The sequence below is a fragment of the Homalodisca vitripennis genome, chromosome 4 (genome assembly GCF_021130785.1).
Source record: "Homalodisca vitripennis isolate AUS2020 chromosome 4, UT_GWSS_2.1, whole genome shotgun sequence".
NCBI lineage: Eukaryota > Metazoa > Arthropoda > Insecta > Hemiptera > Cicadellidae > Homalodisca > Homalodisca vitripennis.
In genome coordinates, this window is record NC_060210.1 from 194,672,099 (window position 1) to 194,693,208 (window position 21,110).

The 21,110-nt window shown below is 32.0% G+C and overlaps 1 protein-coding gene across 1 annotated transcript; it reads right to left on the reverse strand.

Moving 5' to 3' along the window:
* Positions 1 to 7,236: 7,236 nt before the first annotated feature.
* Positions 7,237 to 15,969, reverse strand: LOC124361347. The gene is made up of 2 exons (XM_046815397.1): positions 15,841 to 15,969; positions 7,237 to 8,016 (listed from the first exon to the last, which is right to left on the reverse strand). The coding sequence occupies exons 1-2, from the start codon at positions 15,967 to 15,969 to the stop codon at positions 7,237 to 7,239; spliced, it is 909 nt and encodes a 302-aa protein (XP_046671353.1).
* Positions 15,970 to 21,110: the final 5,141 nt, after the last annotated feature.

A 21,110-nucleotide genomic window follows, 5' to 3' on the forward strand; every position in this document is an offset into this window, starting at 1 on the left:
CAAAAAAGTAATAGGCCTAACTGTTTTGGAATGCATGTGGTATTTACTAAATGTTTTGTATAGTTCTGTATCTTAAAAGATTTTTGAAATCTGAATCACGTTTAAATCACATAAGATAATTTCAAGCTTCTAAGAATTAACAAAATAAGTGTTGAAAATGTTTAAATTATTACAAACACTTTTTAAGGTAACTCTTGCCAGATTACTAACTAGTTCATTTGCCTATGTAGTACTCCATTCTGTTCTAGTTTAAACATGAAAATTTTAAAACTTCACTATTTATGGCCTTAGAGAAAAATACTATTGTAAAATTCTACGGTAAGAATCCTGTATTTTGAAAAAAACCAAATAAATTTTAAAGTTGTAAAAACTCTAACTAAGTTCTTAAGACTCTCTTAAGGACTATAAAGTTAAATTTAAAGTGTTCAATGAATGTTTCAAAGATTTTATATATTTAGTAGACAAATAGTTCTCGTTTGATGCAAGTTTAGATTAAAATACATAGAAGTTAATGCTTTTAAAATAATATAATACTTATTGATCTGATTTTTTAAATTAAAATATGTGAAAGATATGAAATGAAAAAAGATATGAAACATACAAATATTGACTGTTAAAAGTATTAAAAGATAAGACAAGTATAAAACAGATACGTTGTAGAATGCCGTGTACTTTGATTAGTAAGGTCCTGCCATGAAATTTCTCTATGTAGTTTAAACGGAGAACTTCTGAGGCCTCTTCACATCAAGATAAGTTCACGCTTCGGCGCACATCCACTTTCGCATGTCTGACTGATTCTTTACAGACAGTGAAATACCTTTCCTGATTTCAAATGGATCTTTCTTATGCAAATATCGTACGCTTTTACTTATAGCTTACCAATTAATTGTAACAATGCGTCTGTTGTTCTCGATGTTCAAATTCTGATTGGAAATACCCTTTGAAAAAGTATTACTCCTTTCGTCTGGTAAATAAAATCACCAGTAAATTTATTTACCTTCGGAGGGAAGTTGTACATTTATAAAATTCTTCACTGTAAATAAACCTTTTCTGATTTATGACGTTTCCATGACTAGTTTTTAATATTCACAACTTAGAGTCTTGTATAAGTTTCAGAAATAAGCTGTGTTTTTACCTTAGACGCTGTACATGCATGAATGATTAAATCCATTTAAAGCGTTACCAGGAAACTTTTAAAGTACAATGTTCAAGGTAAATGCTAGACAAATATTAATTTCCGACCAATTTACATGAACTACATTCCAGATCATAATTTTATGCTGTACCTGTTTCATTAGGTATAAATATGCTTCTTGCGTATTTTTCACAGCAATGAGCACACATTCTCGAGTATACGAATATTTCACTATTGTAGGATGACTGCAATAGCAAATTCTTCTGAAGGGATAGCTAATTAATATCTAAGGAAATTGTTGTGAGCAATTATTATTAGTGAAAGAGAACTAAATCCAACAATGAAATATATGAATAAAACTGAATTTGACGATAAAAGAAAGTTTTGGACACGAGAAACGTTAGGAAATAATACTTGAGGAGCAAACAGAGCCGAGTGTACGTATCAACTTTTATTCTAGAGGATTAAGCAAACAAAAATCTCATCATAACTTCTAGCAGTAGCTGGTGTTTGTTCTGGCTTTAAATGGAAACTATCACATAACTTTGTACAGAATCCTATATCTTTATATAAAGTATAATACGTGCCATTAAATGGTGACAAACATTTCCGCTAATTGTGTTGTAATACACGTATTTGGCATAACTGAAGTTATTTATTTATGGATAGAGGAGGATCGGGAACTCAGAGTCGCATAAAACTTGCAGTGAGATCGTGTTATGTAAATACAGGGAAAACTTGGAACATGTGGAGGAAGACATTGAAGTCGTAGAGTATAGCATTGTTATTACGCTTATATTCATACATTGAAATTTATACTTCAAGAAGCCATATTTAATTGAATTTCTAAAAAATGATTAATGTCTCAGTTTAAATCATCACTTTAATACACATTATAATCCGTACATATTAAACAGGATTTTAAGATAAAGAGATCTGGTTGGGTCCTGGTGGAACCTGGAACCAAACACATGGTTCCTTACATTTTATAATATTAAACACAGTGCCACCATACATTTGCCATCGATCAGTGATATAAAAAAATTAGTAACACTATGTTTCGAGATCTTAAACCGGATCTCTTCTTCAGGTAAATACTAACCTAACACATAATTACAAACTAGATTAAAATAAACAAATTACACCAGAGCGTTGTGAAAAGCGTAAGTCAGAAAACACAACCACCATGTTGTGTGTCAACTTTACTAACTCTAAAACATGCATTTATTACAGATCTAAACACGAACCTAATTTCTAAAACTGAAATAAAGAATAAAGGTCACAATAGGTCTGCATTCACCGACCAACCACCTACAACTAACCAGGTCGTATACAATAAACTCAAATATTAAAAGTTTACTCACTACTCTGAATAAAAACTGAAACTACACTCACTAGGCACTAAGTATTTGGTAACTGAATAAGCCAGACCTTTGAAGCGAATTGTTAGAAATTTGTGAATATCTCTTATATTCTGATTAGATAACATGTATAAGTATTAAATAAACAACAAAAATTTCCAACTTCTTCCACCACTATAACATAATCCTTATCTGGAACTACCCAAAGAGTTGTTTTAATTGATTTATCATGATTTGTAAAATTAAATATTATTCACAACATCATGAATCATAATAAAGCTCAGGTACGTTTGGAGCTGCTATTTCTTGTAGAGTGGTCTGATTTCAATTTTTAAGTGTATTACTGTTACTAACCAAGACCTTTAAACGATATGTTAAAAAACTATAGGTGCTGATTGAAAATTTGTGTTACACCCAACCACCTTTCATCTGATAGTCAAAAATGTAAAAACTATCATTATTAACGTAGCCCTTTGTAGCTAGTAGGAATGCCGCAAATAAAATTAGTTTAAAAGGGGTTCAACTTACTGTACATTTGAATCAACCTGTATACCTTTAAATACAAATAATACAATATTTAGTACTTGGTGACGAACAGTGAAGAGTATTCATTAGTATTACGCAGGTCATGTAAATTATAGTATACTAGACGTGGCTGTTAGATCGCGCTGTCAGAAGGTCGCCAGTGAGCCGCTTCATGGCTTTTGTGATCAGGCGTTTGATAGCTCTTCACTTATAACAAATCGGGGACTTTCCATAAATCTCCTCGCACATAAATGAGAATATGATAATGTTAAGATATTGTGTCTGAAATTAATCGTATGGAAAATAGTTTACTTAAATTATTTAGCATAGTTTCGGAATGGACTTTCAAACAAGCTGTTAAAGATGATAATTTCATATTATTTATATAATTATAACAATTAATTGTAATATAAATTCTATTTAAAAATTATATAATGAGCCATTATTACTCTTCAACCTTACTGATAAGTAGTTCTATTAATATTCTTACAACAGATGTATTAAACGTCTTGAAGGGTACAAATTGGAGTTATATGGATATATTTCTTAAATTTTCTACTTTAATTTTTGTCTTCATGTTATCTTTACTATCCATTGTCATCACTTAACCCTTAAATAACAGAAATGGTAGAAATTGAAAAATAATTTTCAAGTGGATACCAATGTATACTATTCTGTCATGTACACATAATATGGTTACGAACAGAGGACCTAACATGTCCTGCAAGGTTTGCTCTTATCTGATGTGTTCAGCTAAAATTACTATAAAGAATTGTCAACTCATCACTTTAGATGATTCCTTTCCTGTATTTTGTGTTTTTCACTAAATATATAATTTTTAATGTTAAACAATAACGTACAAGAAGACCCAAACATGCTTAGAACTAATGCACTTAATTTGAAATTTTACAACATTCAGATTGTATCAAAGGTATTTGGAGATGATATTAATGAGTAATCCAAGTAAATAGTTGTCATAATAAAAGTCGATTTTATAATTAGTAGTTATTTCGTTACCAAGTTACACGTATTAATTCAGTGACTGGAACTACGATCTAGGTTGCAATAGCAAATAAACGTGAAGAATATTTCATATAATTTTATCAAGTTTATTTCCCTGGAAAAACAATGCGGGGGTCCATGTCCAAGTCCCAGGTGAAGAATATATTACCGGTGGTGAGAGGGGCATCCTTACAACCTTCACGTATAAATTATTCAGTGCCATAAATATCTCTGCATTGCATCGGAAATACACGTGTGCGGTATTCTTACAGGACGACCGTATGTTTAGGTTAAAGTGAATTTCTGTCATAACAAGAAAAGACGAGATGGTTGTAGTGTTTATTGTTTTAATGTTATCTAATATGGAGAAAGGAGAAAGATATTTGATATTCAGTGATGGAAACGTGCTATAGGGAAATATTTATGTGTGTAATACTTAGTCTTGGACATGTTCTATGGATCAATAACAACCAAGTCGTAGTCAAAGCTACATAAGAATATTGTTTTTAAACACAATTATCTGTTATTCATTAGTAGATTCGTATATGATAATATTTTCCAATAGCCATAATTACTTCAAGAATATTTTGACTGTAGTATTTCGTTCAAGTTGCATAAACACTTGGAAAACTTTTAAATATAATTAAATATCTTTTTAAGCAACTACACTTTATCTTTTATGCTATTTTTGTTAATAACAAATCTATATATATAAATGAAACTGTTCGTGTGTAACAGCATCACTCACAAACGGCTGGACGGATTCGCCTAATTTTTTTTTAATTTGTTCGTCTTGATCTGTAGAAGGTTATAGGATACTTTTTATCCCTTTCCCGATTCAGGATTCCGCCCCACTGGTTACAGAAATACCCGTAAGAAATGCATTGCAGCAAACATATGTTATTAAGTAAAAGAGTCTTTTCAAATTTTTAATCAGCTGTTCTTTGTAAACATATATAATGTTTGATTGATGTAGCCCTCTCTACTGCCACGCGAGCGGAGCCGCGGGTTTAGGCTAGTATATTCATAAAAAACACTAAGTATTAATGGTTATATTACATTTATTAAATAAATTTATTGCTCCGATTTTGAAAACCAACATGTGAAAACACAAAAGAATCGCAACCGAATTCGTATTTAATGCTGCAGAAAGAAGAAAGTACGATGTATAAGTCATTAATGAGGCTGAAGTTTGCATACTAATATTATAGCTTGGATGTGGATATTACATTTTGTAAAGTGACTTCGTTATAGTTCTTTTAGCTTATACAACAGTAAAGAGTTGTCTTCCGTTATTTTACCTTGGAGGTAGAATACTCAATAACAGTTTGGTAAATACCTCTGACATTGTGTTCTTAGCTCAAGTAAAATTGCTCCCTCAAAATGTTCAAATAGAGGTGTACTAAAAATACAATTTAAAATTAATATAAATATAAAAAATTTAAAATAATAAAATGTAGTCGACACGTTATTATTCATAGAGTTCATCCAATTCCAAACCATGTTTTAATTCAGTACAAGGCTAAGTAATAACTACGATATAAATTCCATTTCTTTACAATGGATCGAGGTTAAAAAATTACATGTAGCAGATTTAATATATCATACATTTCTACCTGTTTAAATGAAAATATACCTGTATTGAATATTTTCTATAAAGAAAGGTTTATAAAGATTGCCTGCAAGGATTGATGAATCACTATTTTTGAAATTTGTTTGTGATTGAATATTGAAATTCCGTTTACAATGATGTGAGCATATGCACGCTGTAGTCAATAAAGCGGCACAACATATTACCTGGCATATGGGAAAGTATAATTAAGCTTGCAAAGGAGGACGAAAGGGAATATGACATTTTCTACAAAGGAATCTGTAATATTATTCTTTTCCTGGAGATCTACATTCCATCTACAGTCCGTGCATCACGAGTCAACCTCTGGGCCAGAGCGTAGTAAAGTCGTGTATCGGACCGGAATGCTTTTATTTTGAAGGCGTTTACCACTATTGAAAAATACTATCTGAATCGTAAAATAGGTTCAATATTTATTGTTATCAATAATTTTAGACTATCTATAGCAAATATTTGCACAAATTTCCCATTCTTGAAATGAGTCTTACAGTTACAATTAACTGTCGTAGTTTTAGATTTTGAAATTCCTAAATATATACTTTATTTTAACACGATCTACGCTCGTAATTACTTAGTAGTAATAAATTAGTACAATAATTTTGTAACATTTTATAGTTAAAAGTAGAAGGATTTCTTAAATTTCATTTAATTCTAACGCTCAGCCGCACTACGCCTTGTAACCTTGAAGTAGCGCCTGCAACTCCAGAATAGGCCATACGTAACCCAGTGATTATCTCGTGGAGCGCGGACAGTATAAGAGAAGCTAATAAGCACAATAGCGTACTTGATTATCTTTTAGTTTCCAAAGGTCTATGAACGGAAACATCAATCCCTTCGTGAGAACTGAAACCGGAGTATAAATCTTGTTTCACAATCAAATATTAGGAATGGTACAATGAAGTTTATTTTGATGTAAAACTACTTATTTTGTGTGATTACCTGGTAGCAACGTATAACATTTCGAACAACACTAATTCAGTATTAAATAGAGAAGTGCATATAGAAACCCAAATTCATTGGTGTACATTCCAACACATCAAAGGAAGTGTTTACCTAAAACAAATAAACAGGAAAGCTTTGTATATTGTTCAATTATAAAAGAGCTTGTGATGAGTAAACTGCAATGCCTCTATGAATAATAATGACCTCATTCATGGTAATGACGTGAATACTCACTGATATTTTAATTACTTGGAGGTAAACATTTAACTCTGTTCAAACGGGTTTTGCATGTAGTAATTTATTTTACAGACATGTCAATATATAATTTACTTTAATTTTCACTGATATAAAACATAATATTAGTAAGGAGTACTTTCAATGAATACAATTTTATCATATAGGTTATACTTGATAAATCATCATGCAATTTCTTCTTGTTTGTAAATATTTCAAGAAATCTTGTATTGTTTAATTACCAATCCTGTTCAGGGAGCAAACTTCGACTTACAGACACTACTTCTAACATATTCACCTATCTCCATACGCTCTTGTCTCAGTAATTGTACAAGTATAAGTATGTGTTTAGATTTTTAAATGGGTTTCAAGCCAGAACGTGTCAGGCTTTCGGACTTCGACGCTATTCAAGGCGGTACAGTTGGTGGTATGTGAGTTGCCGCTAAGAAGTGGTACTGTATATGAGTTGCTACTGAGAGGTGGTACTGTATGTGAGTTGCTGCTGAGAGGTGGTACTGTATGTGAATTCCTGCTGAGATGTGGTACTGTATGTGAGTTGCTACTGAGAGGTGGTACTGTATGTGAGTTGCTGCTGAGATGTGGTACTGTATGTGAGTTGCTGCTGAGAGGTGGTACTGTATGTGAGTTGCTGCTGAGAGGTGGTACTGTATGTGAGTTGCTACTGAGAGGTGGTACTGTATATGAGTTGCTGCTGAGAGGTGGTACTGTATGTGAGTTCCTGCTGAGATGTGGTACTGTATGTGAGTTGCTACTGAGAGGTGGTACTGTATGTGAGTTGCTGCTGAGATGTGGTACTGTATGTGAGTTGCTGCTGAGAGGTGGTACTGTATGTGAGTTGCTACTGAGAGGTGGAACTGTATGTGAGCTGCTGCTGAGAGGTGGTACTGTATGTGAATTCCTGCTGAGAGGTGGTACAGTATGTAAGTTGCTGCTGAGAGGTGGAACTGTATGTGAGCTGCTGCTGAGAGGTGGTACTGTATGTGAATTCCTGCTGAGAGGTGGTACAGTATGTAAGTTGCTGCTGAGAGGTTGCACAGTATGTGAATTCCTGCTGAGAGGTGGTACTGTATGTGAGCTGCTGCTGAGAGGTGGTACTGTACGTGATTTGCTGCTAAGAGGTGGTACTGTATGAGAGTTACTGCTGAGAGGTGGTACTGTATTTGTTGCTGTTGAGAAATAGTACTATATTGGATATGCTGTCTAGATTTGGTAGTATGTGGGATTTACTGCTAACAGGTGGTACTGTACAGTATGTTCCGCTGAGAGGTGGTACTATACGGTAGTTTCTGCTTAATGGTAGTAATGTTCGGTAGTTTCTACTGAGAGGTGGGACAGCATGTGTTGATGCTGTGAAGTAGTGCTCTATGTGCGTTGTTGCTGAGTGGTGTGTATTGTATTTTTTGCTGCTCATAAATGGCACTGTATGTGATTTGATGGTGAGAGGTGGTTATTCGGCCTATGATTGCTACATACTCTACAATTATACGGCTGTTGAATGTTTCTAGCCAATATAACTTTCCAAACTCTCGGAGGATATGGTTTCTGACTCAATCCAACAGTCCCTAAAGCAAAAATATTCAGGGTGTTTCATTCATTGATTTGAAGCTTATTCACAAAATGTTACAGTTTCTAAAAATTATTTTTAGAATGTGTAACTTTGATTTTGGACATTTTAAATATTTTTGGTCTCACAAGGAAGTATTAGATCAGTTCATCTTGCTTTCACTGAATATCAGATGGTTGATTTGTTGTTGACAGTGGCATATGGCAATTTTTAAAAAGAATGTGAATAATTTGCAATGCAATTAATTCAATAATAAAAATGGAAATCAATATTGAATTACGAAATAAATACATCTTTACTCTTCAACTGTGAATATAATTTCAGAAGTGTACCATCTTACAAAGGTCTCTGGTGCCATTTTTGATATAATGAAAGTATTTTGTAAGGGTTTTATAGAAGTCTCACGGTAAATTGTCAAAAGCTAAAGCCTAGTCATCTTATGATCCATCTCCATCGATATCTGAATTAGAACAATGTAAAATTTAAGTTGGTCGAAATGGTTAAGACCGTGTATTTTGAAGGCTGAAATAAACAAGCTAACAGACAGTCAATTCTGAGTATCATAAACGTTTAAAATATTGTCAACCACTATTATAGCACACATGCTAAATAACGTAGCTTGTAGAAACGACAAACGTCCCAAAATAAGTCCAAACAAGTTTAAATTTGGTACAAAAATAGATCTTATACTTGTACAGTCTCTGCCGAGTCTAGGTTGGTGGGGCATTTCGTTTCAATATAACTGCCGTTTATTCTTACTAAACCCAGTACTTTTGTAATAAGTTATTATTTTATTTCTTTGACGGATTTTAAGTTATAAATTACTCATAGCCTATATGTACTTCTCATAAGGAGACTACTACCACCAACATGTTATTTAACACAACTTTCTTTTCTATTACCAAGAATTTTCTGTAACTGGCTAAAGGATGCTCAAACAAGGTCCAGCTTTCATAAGTTCGTAGACCAGCATGGTACACCATCTTTTACTATTAGGACGGGCGTTTTCACTTAAAAAGTTCACAACTCCATAGAGAAAAATTCTGTTGTGTAATGCTTAGAACATATCATTCTCTTTTTAACAACTTTTTTGTGTATCTTCTTCAATATCTTATCAAGTATTGAGTAAATTTAATTCCAAAGAAAATAATAATATTTCGCTAAATACAATGCTAAAAATTTAATACTCTGTAGTACATTATACTACTACTATTTATTGAAATTTTTCATTTATCTGTCATATAAATCTCGGGGTTTAATTATTATAAAATCTATATAACGCCAACTCCCAGTTGCTTATATATTTGCTTGCGTTCATGATTAGCAGTGAGGCAATAAATCATTATAGTTTAATTAAGAACGTATTGGCTCAGGTAATTAATTTAATAACCCAACACGCTATAATTGGTTAAATACGGCATAGTGTACCTTAGTGTATTACACTGAAAATTACATTACCGATTGTTGTTTAAAGCTCATCTGATAATTGAGTAAATTGTTTTTATCGAATTACGATCGCTAGCAAATTGACTTAGAATTGACAATTAAATCATTCAAAGATAATAAATAAATCTGTTCTCGCCTTTCAAGGCGTACTGAATTCGTATTGGCTCCAGAGTTATAAGTATATAAATAAGCTAATAAAGTTCGATCTTTTGTGGAATATTTGTAATTTATTAGTCAATAGTGTTGTAGATAAGAATATTAGATCTGAAATCCACGCAGATATGTAATACAGAACAAAATATACAACATTGTTCGGGTGCAGGTGGTGAAAAAACAAAATCTCTCGTTCAAAGTAATGGAACGGTGCTGTGATGCGAAAGTCAGCGGAGATTTGGTGGTTTGTATAAAGTCAAACACAGAATGTTCAGGGGAGCTGTTTGTAGCAGTATCATTTATACTCTCCAGACTTCATAATGTGATTGCCTCACTTAATACACATCGTGTACATAGTGATAATAAACTACTGAATCCTATTTCCTTTTTAAATCAGTTTCAATATGAAATTTAAATATTTATATTATTAATTTCTTTACTATTACAGTAAAACGCAGAGGTCGACTTTGGATATTCGAGGAACGTTCCTCATAAGCAAAGTTTGGATATCTCAGATCTTGTCACTGTTAATATAAAACTCGCATCGGAGGTTCACCATTAGAACTTTCAGTTATGCCTGAAATATTCTCAGAATATTTAGTAAACAATTATATACGTACAGGTTCCACGAGATAAAAACAGGAGGAATGAGATATTTTAAAACATTAACACAACTATTAAATGGTATATATTAAATTCAAACAGGTCAATAGATGGCTGATATATAAGGGAAAATTGAAGACCAATAGAGCGTTAAATATGGAATTGGCTCAAGAATACATTTCAGTGTATGCAAAGAGACGTAATAACATTGCCTTACGCTACGACTCCAATGTTACCATCCACGACGCGCGAAGTTACTCTTACATTTACATAACATGATAACACTGCAAGTTTTATATGGCCCCGAGCTCCCGACCCTCTTGTTTTCATAAATATATAATATCTTTAGTTTTGTCTGGAAAATGGAGAATATTGAAACAGGTCAATAACAACGACACGGGTCTTTAATAGTCCTGGAAGTGTTACATTCCAATGGCTGAAAACTAAATTTTGTCTGAAATTACAGCTTGATTTTGTTCAACTTAGTCTGACGGTATCCCTGCAAAGCCAGAAATAAACATCAAGCACTGCAAAGGTGAAGTTATAATGAGATTTTTGTTTGCTTAATCCCGCAGAATAAAAGTTGATACGTACTCTCGGTCCCGTTTGTTTCCAAACTACACTCTCATATTAAACGCTTTTGATGTTCTCTCTGTTACAATTTCAACACATTAGTTTTACATCAGAGTTAATTGTGCATCGTACTTAAATATTTGGCTTAATAAGCTCTCTATGAATTTATTTAATATCACAGGATTTAATTGCATCTGTTTAAAAAAACTGACGTGAAACTTACACTATGAAATCTACAATTTTTATACTTATATTAAAAAAATAATGCGGGATTAATCTGTTAACATTCTTACGTTTTGGAAGCGTATTATTTAGCTGGTATTTCTATATTCCAAGGTTTTGTTTTCCTAATATATTTACGAAATCATGTGGATGTCAAATTATGTGTATTCTAATTTAAACTGATCCAAAATACAAGGAACTTTTGGAATAGTTGTACACAAACAAATTTTGTCATTGACTGGTCTCAAAGATTTCTTCAAATTTTAAGTAACTTGAATACCGATTTCGTATCACATCTCTTTTTACAAATCGGTTTTCTTATAACAGAAACAGAGAAAAATCAATTTTGGACCTTCTCCATTTTATTTTGACGCACAAAAATTGTAATGACATTCTGATCCTAAGTTATATATTGCTTCAAAGACTGTTATTCACAGTGAAATTTAAGATCTTTCGTAATGTTAATAGAGTTTCCAGGCTTTAAACCCCGAAGACTTAAAAAACCTTATGACACAGACCGTTAAATTTAAGAACATGATGGATGTCATTAATCATGACAGTTGGAATCTAAGTTTATTAGCTTCAATATCGAGAGGAAAGAATAGAGTGACATCAGTCCAGTACTGGAGGGAACCTGGAAGTAAGATCCCAACAACTACTGAATGAAAATTACAGAATTAAGTTCAAAATCTATGGAATTGGGGCAGATTTCAACATTTATGAATATTCATAGATAAACTGATGTGCTATTCCCTGAAAAAGAATATACCATGTTCACGCTCCATGGTAAAAGGTTTTCCACTCATGATAATCATAAATAATCATAACTGAATAAAAGAGGTGACTGCAAGATAACATTTTATATTGAGTCTGGGAACATGAATTTTACGTTTGGCACTGAAGGAAAATTCAACGACAGACCTCACAAAAGAAAATGGGTTTTCGTCTATAGCGATTAAGCCAACACCTTAATGGAGTTGTATTACTATTTCCTATCAGCTAGGTAAATAATGATTTTATCTAGGATTATAAAAGTAGATACATCAATAACTTTGGAAGAGAGAGAATGCTGTATAGAGTATCTGTCAAGTAAGAAAATGTATCTGAGTAGTTAGTTAGTAATCTAAAAACTACTCTGGCCTTGAATAGATTAAGGAAGTTTGTATACTGCTTACTCAAGTGTATCACCTCCACTATCCCAACCAATATCATTAATTCGAAAGTGAATTGTTCGTTTGTTTGTTACTCAATCACGTACAACTACTCGACGGGTTGTAATGAAAGTTTACATGCACATTTGTAGGATGCCTGGGCTAACTGATAGCCCTATTATAATTTTGAATATCACTCCGGGCTACGCCCCACTGGTATGTAAAGTAGCGTTACAACACAAAAATATTATTAATTTGAAGAGCCCTGTAAATGTAATGAACTGTTCTGTGTAGTAGACATTGCTTTACGACAGCTCAACCATATAGTTTAATTAATTTTACAAGTATTTCAATATGTTTAAATTTTTAGTCTTGAATGCACAGAGCAAGCTTAATAGTAACAACACTGTCTATATCTGTCTTTTCGTCAATTGTCGGCCCAGAGAAAGGAAAATTCTAGATTAGAAAATCTAATTTTAAGTAAAACTATACTTTTAACTGTTCATTTTACCAAATATTAAGTATGCAGTGCTTGATGGATCAGTGCTACAATACCGATATCAAATTAAAAATTACATTAAAATTTTACTATCAATTTGAAAACTGTTATAATACCCATTTTAGTTGATTTGAACGAAGTAGACTTCTCACACCTGTGTAAGCAGGGAACTGCTAGTATCATTATAATAGTAAAAATGTATCTCTATAAAGCAATAGAACTCTGATCTGCCACAAAAACACCTTCTGTAACAAATCAGTGTTCCAGGAGTATCTTGATATGCACGCTTGAAATAACGTTAGTATTTGAAAACCAATAAAAGTTAGCTAGGTGGGTACGCCAAATTACTCTAGCTATGACAAAAAGGTTTTTACATTAATATTTTTCTTTAGGAAGACTCGCTGCATTGAATCGGCTTTGATTTTTATAAACTCCTTAACTTAGGACTTCAGTATGATTAAATTCATCCATTGACGAACTCATGAATAGCCTAAAGAAAAACTGCTAGTATCATTTGTGGAAGCGGTAGCGTCAAAACCCCAATAAAATCCACATGAAACACCACAAGATCTCACTGAAATTATATTTGAATCCCAATAGGACGGTTGTGACTCACACAAACAGACAGAAGACAGTATTTTTATGAATTTTGAAATTATACATGTTATAAGGGGATTCATTAGATTAACATTTTAAACAAATATTGGCAGAAAATTTCTTTCTCATAGATTTTAACAGGTATTCCTGCATTTTCAAGTAGTAAGCAAAACAAAAAAAACATTCATAAGCAATATATATTATTTCAGAGTTTTTACTTAATAAAACTGATGTTTATGGGTCCATTCTAAGTTTAATTACAAAAGGAAAAAGTGACATTGATTGTGCCAAAATTATATATTTCATATATAGCTTTTAAAGAGCCACAAATACAATTGGTAATTTTTGAGTTGTAGGCCACCCATCCTGATGAAAATAGCCAAAAATGTGTAATAGTCAAAAATAGGCACTATTTACAGCATCCCCAGTCTTTTAGTTTATTTATATAGGTAGTTGTTAAAAATTAGCATACTGAGGGGATATGATGTTACAACTGTGAACCGCGTATGTATTTCAACACTCTTGCAGTTTTGTTTTCATTTCATTTTATGTTCTCTAGGAATAACAGTGCAAGGATGTATGTTCAATCTCCAGGTGAAGAATATATTACCAGTGGTGAAAAGAGCATCCATCCACCGAACCTTCAAGTATAAATTATTCAATACCATAAATATCTCTCCATTGCATCGGAAATACACTTGAGTGTTTTTTAGTGTTTTATTTTTTTAGTTTTCTTTGTCATAAAACAATAATATGGGTCGGACCTACCGTATTGTATTTTATGACAAGTTGTGAAACTTATAAATGAACTAAATAAAAATCATCCAGGAGTTGAAATATAATAGAAAACACGAAAATAAAACCGCTTTTGGTTCATTGTATTAAGAAACCGTTTTCTCAAATAAAAGAAATGTTACTACTGAATTGTTGAATATAATATTTAAAAGTTAAACATATTATTTTAAAGTTACGTCTAACATTGATTTTCTACATATAAATACGCCACACTTAAAATCTAATTGTAAACACAGCGCACATTTGTTTAAAAACTCGTTACATTTCGCAGGTGATAACTATAATATAACTATATATTTACCTGTGGCTTCGAAAGCAACTTCCTGTTGTAAAGCAGAGACACCATGACCTTATTCTTTTTAAATCACATTATAACACTTCTGAGAAAGTTACAGTGAAAGATATTCCAATCTTCTGATCCATTTTAGCTTTAAGTAAAGAACAGTGTTTTGGGGCCGGAAGTCGGAGAGTGGAACAGTTTAGAGACGTAAGAAGGCATATTTTAGGCACATATCATGTAAGTGTTCATGGTTTACAGCTTCTTAAGTTAAGGGAAATTGCTTACGACGCTTATTGTAGTCTTTGCGTGTGTATGTGCAAATCTGATTTAAAATAATTAATTCACGATGGCAAAATTAGGTTTTCATTGTTGACCCGATCAAGAAAGGATAGAAATGTATATTTATGTGTGTAGTGATTTTTTGAATATAAAGTTGAATTTGTCTTGTTTGCCCATCAATGTTATATATGTATACAACCTTAACCTTACAACCTACAACTTAACCTTTGGAGGTTAAGTGGTAGAGAGGACTTTTAAGTCCTAACTTCGCCTCTGTAAATAATGACATTTTTCATTTCATTTCATTTTTTTTTCATTTTATACATCCACAGTTATTAGATTACTACTTCGGTCATAAGGCGTCTTCCTTCAGCCATTTTAATTTACCTTTTAGTCTAAGATATTTCTGGCGGCACAGTTATATTTGCTTTGTAGCTCTATAAGATATAAATATCAGGTCTCAGAAACATATTTCTGTCAAAAACAACTATGGTGTCTTTTATGACTTACGTTAATCTATATTGCATATTTAATATTTGCTAATGAATTAAAAGAATATTTTTTCAATTAATCCTTTAATTGTATTATCCGTATATTTTGCAGTCTAGCTTACTCTATGCCTGAAAGTCTATCAACTTTTATATAGTTAAAATGATTACTTCAATTACTTAAAAATATGGATTTTTTGTAATTTTAATTTTTTTACATATAACAGTTGATTGTCTTTTACAAACTTTATCAATTAAACATAATGGGTTGCTTGATGGAATTATCTCAGCTTAACCCTTTGCACTCCTCAGTCCCTAAGAGGTGGACATGGTGCTTTACCTGTTGCACTCTGTGAATTCTCGGCGCAGCTGTGTCCGTACACTCCTCAGTCCACTTCTTATGGCCCAAGGTCATTTCCTCTACTACACTGAATATAGATGGTGCCAGATGTCTGTTCCACTCTGACATGTTATTCACAATCACAACAACAGGTGATTTTAAAGAGGTATTTTAAAAGGACATTCAGTGACAGTAATTCAGTTTGTTTTTTACCATTTTAATAAAATAACTATCAATTTTGTTTTATAAAATTTCTGGTCTACTTTTCAACATAGCTATGTAGAAATAAATTTAAAAAATAAAAATAATCAATCTGAAAATGTATATCATATGGAGATATTGATTTAATGTAGAGATTAGTTCACAAAACTAAAATTATTTCTGAATTTCTCAAAAAGCAATCATCTTACAAAACAGACTTCAAAAATATTATTTCATATTTATTACTGCTGTTTTACATTAAATAAGTGGCATAAAAATTAATAAAACTATTTAAAAAATATTTTATTCATCTATAGTCTAGTCATCAATAGAAAGGGTTATTTTATTTTGTATTTTAAGAAACAGATAAATAACATTTCCCTCCAAAAATTGTATAATCTTGTTGATTATATAGTTTAGAATCAGCCAAGATATGGCAGAACATTATACATATAACAGAATTATTTACAAAAATGTAATATAGTTAAATGTCACTGTCCATAAGAGGTGGCCAGAGGAGTTTAGGAGCATTTTAGCATCGGCCACTACACATGGACAGAGGAGTGCAACGACACGGCTCACAACAAAATATTCAGTGTTGTAGAGGATATGACCTTGGGCCATAAGAGGTGGCCAGAGGAGTGAAAATCACAAGTACTGTCATGCGGACGGGGAGTGCAAAGGGTTCAGAAGGCAATGGGGCGGACCCAAGTTGTCGGATGGAAAAATCCTACCTAGTGCGTCCCTAGAGCATAAGATAAGCTTACCTTCCAAATTCCTTTTCTCCATATTTCATGTTTTTGTTGTACGTTGATGAATCAGTCATTTACTCAGTATATAGACGTACTGTATGTAAACAATATAAAATATTTTTAAATTCAATAAACGTACATTATAATTTTGTATTTGTAAATATTTTATTTAAATAACTAATATTTTTGGAAATGGCATTCCCAGAATTGACAATATTTTACTGAAAATTCTTTCTTCAACAAACTGTGATGTGGGATAAATATTCTACGTACCTTTTATGAACATATCTTTTCGTTTTTCTTATGTATGTTGGTTATTGCAGTAGAAAGAATCTGTTAAGTATTATTGCATTAAATAACTTGTTTTTTATTGCCTAATATGAAAAGGCTACTTTTATTGAACAATAATTATGTATATATTTAATTATGTATATATTTTTTGGGGCAATTTATACTCTATATTTGCCTTTATTTTACTAAACTGTATATACTGCATTAATTCTATATCTCTTTCTGCGGCCTAGTGCCTACAATACCTTTCCTTACTGGATTAAAATATTCACGTACAGCGACAGACCAATGAACCATTGTTTCCCGAATCAGCTGTTTACTGTACACTCACCAACCAATCACAACGGTTGACTTATCAATTGCCCACCTTGCAAGCGTAGGCACGCTTGCTCGTTATACTCTCGGTCCCGCCTGGGACACTTATGTACACTCTAGCCACTGCTTACCATACTTACTCTCTCCCCCATGTGTTACTCTCTCACTGAAAATATTAGTTTATCTCTATTTGTTGTACATTTACATTAACATTAAAGTCAGTGCTCTGGATTGGCAATCTCTACCAGAACGTCTCTGCTCCCGGACACCCGCGTCTACCGTACTCTACAGGACTGGCCACAGTGTTATGAACTATTCGTTTGCGGTCGTATTGTGCGTGAGTGAATCCGTGAAGGACATCTTCCGTCTTCACGCCTGCCGACAAGACAGCAGCCTATTTCCACACTTTCTGAGCACAACCTGGCCCTCAACAACAGCAGACTACGGTTAGGTACCTCTCATGAAAACAAAGGTAACTGTTTATTTTCTGCACTTTATTTGAATATGCACTGTTCATAAACTCATTATGTGTAACCTAGTGAACTCTTGTTAAAATCAGTGTGTTCGGCGTCTTCACTGCCTAGTGTGAAGTGGTCCTTCTTAATCGAGCCTCTAAAATATTATTTCACGGTTCTCATAACCAAAATTCATTATTTTCAGAATCTATTAGACATTTTCTAGTATATTTACATTTTTTCTTTCTTTTTGTCCATTTATTAAACTTAAAAACCTTCTTATATTTTATACACAGTGTCAAAGTTTCTATGTTTTCTTTAAATCATAGTCATCATAATTCTAACCTTATTTGTGTTTTTGTAATATTTGCTACAATGTACCATTAAATTTATAATTTTACTACATGGTGGTAAACATAATTTAAAACATTTTTTATGCTACCATAAACAATATTTACACAGCAGAGTTCATAATTATTAACCGGCTCTTTCGATTAATATTTCTCAACTTATGAAATTAAGATAGGATTTTGTCCTACTCTCAAGACACGTGGGGCGTAGGCGGAGAGATTTTGGAAATAAGAATAGGCATATATTTATGCGAGGTATATTCATGAATGTGCATATAAAATTTCAGTAGAATCGGTTATATAGTTTACGCGTGAAAGCAAAATAAACAAACGAAGGCACTTCCGCATTTATAATACTATGAGAGTAATATACATAGCAGCAATAAAAACATTTGTTGTCCCTAGCAAAGTACACTCCAATAAGATTATCGTTATCAGCAGATAACAGAAATAATGTAAACTGATTGGACTACTTTAACTGACTAAATACTGACTGAAAGAATAAGTTTTTATATTCATTGCAAGCCTAATAAAATTTTATACTATTTAATTACAATATATTATGTGAAAATGATATATTATTTTTCATGTTATTTGTTTATCACATTTGATTATTTTCATTTTGCATTTTCAACGATCAAAAAGTGTACAGTTGAACCATTTTTTCCAAAAATAATACAATAGGGTAAAACTAATAATTGTTTAGTATTTTTAGATATCTTTTAAGATCATCAACGTTTATTTAATGATTCATTAATTTGTTTTAGTGTTTTCATTAAATTTCACAAAACATATTTAATTCATTAGAAAATCTACAATGATTCCATAAAATTTCAAAATTCTTATGAGAAAAATAAGATCCTCTTTCATATTTTCCGGTCTTTAAATGTGATGTTTCCCTGAATGAAATCTTCAAGGATTTTATCCCCTTCTAACTTCAACATATTAAATGTTTCTTTTATTAACTCTTTCACAATACGAATAAAATTTACATACTAAATAAGTTAAAAACATTTGCAAAAGTGACTCTATTTATTGTCTGATCTTATTACATAATTTCTTCGATATACATATTAAAATTAGTAATACAATACCATTACAAATCACCTTCATAGTTCCATGAAATCTGTGATCTTAAGTTACACCTTTACGTTAACCTCTACGTAGGTTTTTATTTGGCTCAACCAATTTCATTCATGACTGAATCCTACATTTGTCATTGGTACCTCTTGCATTTCAATTCCTTCAACCCTTATCTGAGACCTTTTTACTGGCAAATATACGTCATAGGACTCACGATTGACAAATAAGAGGTTTTTTTATATTCTAATGATAACAGGAGTACAATAATTATCAACTTAAAAATATGTTTGTAGGTAGAAACTTCATTTATGGGTGAGAGTAGTATGACATAGTTAACTCCTGTATACTTAAGTGCTGACTTTGATGTTACATGAATGTTGTTTGCGAACCAAGTGAACTATTTCATCAATTAGAGAGGTACAGAGAGATACAGTTGATATTGCAATCCACGAATATGTTGACACTTGAATTGAATATGCACCTCTCTATATGTTATTTCATTTTACGCATACATATAGTGAGGTTGACTAAATTTTCATGAATTTAATTCTAAACACAAATTAGCCTTTATGATGAACGAACAAAACGACCGATTCAACTAGTGCAGTGTCAAAAGAGCAACATTTGAACATTCAGCAAGTGAGACATTTCAATGTGGTCTGGTTGCCAATTAAAGCCAAATTTCAAAACGCAATTGTGACTTGTAATGTCAGTGATGATACATACGCGCGGCTGGTCACGTGTGCAAAACTTCAATTTTTAATTGACAGTACGGTTTATAATTTAATCCAAGTTTGGTACTGACACATTTTCTATAAACAGCTGGATCCAAAATGGAATCTTAACTATATTAAGTAGAAAATATCTTTTTAAAAACTTCCACGTAAATTATTGGATATTTTACATAATATATTTAATTTTAATAAAACTTTAATCAACAAAACTGTACATGCATCACATGCACGCATAACATATTTCTGCGCAAAAAATCTATTTTACATACATACATACAGAAGTTTATATCTAAAGGGTTTACTATACTATTCTAGTGGAAATGTATAACTTTCTAAACTAATTGACGTGTACAAATTTGGAGAAGTTTTAAAACCACAAAATCAAACTATGAAAATATAAAACATCTCAGTCTTTGGTTGAGCTACAGTCAAAAATTAAATCGTTCTATTAGTTTTGTAAAAAGGCAAATTATAAAAGATCCGTATAGAATTCTTGAGAGCTCGCCAATATTCCCTAATCTTTTTAAAATGGCCTCAATTCTTATTATGCCTTTTAACACTGAAGATTTGTGGTTTGTAAAAGTTTTTGTTGACACCGAATTATTCGATTTGGATTTTATTCTTTTTATTAGATAATTGAACGTCCAAATTGGACGTTCTTTAATGTGCTATTATAGCGCCTGCTTTGTTGTGTTTATAAACCAATACTACTGCCTTTAGCAGCTATAACTTTACAAATTACATTAAAATAAATTGTATGAATACTGTATTATATGGTCTTATTTAGAATAAATGATCTGAAATGCTTGTAAGGATAATAGTTTAGTTCTGAAGCGGTGCAGATTTTAACACATGTTGCATTTATGTAACCATTAGGTACTGAAAATTGTATATTTTACGTTATATATTCGTTTATATACGTCATAGTCAAATTATCAAAAACGAAAAGAGAACTCCTTTTTTAAATGAAAACATTAAATTTTATCCCTTGAACGTTTGTATAATATACAATGTATAAAATGTGTACATAGTTAGATTAGAAGTCAACTGTATTATTGGTTTTCGTGCCATTATAAGGGAGAGACATGA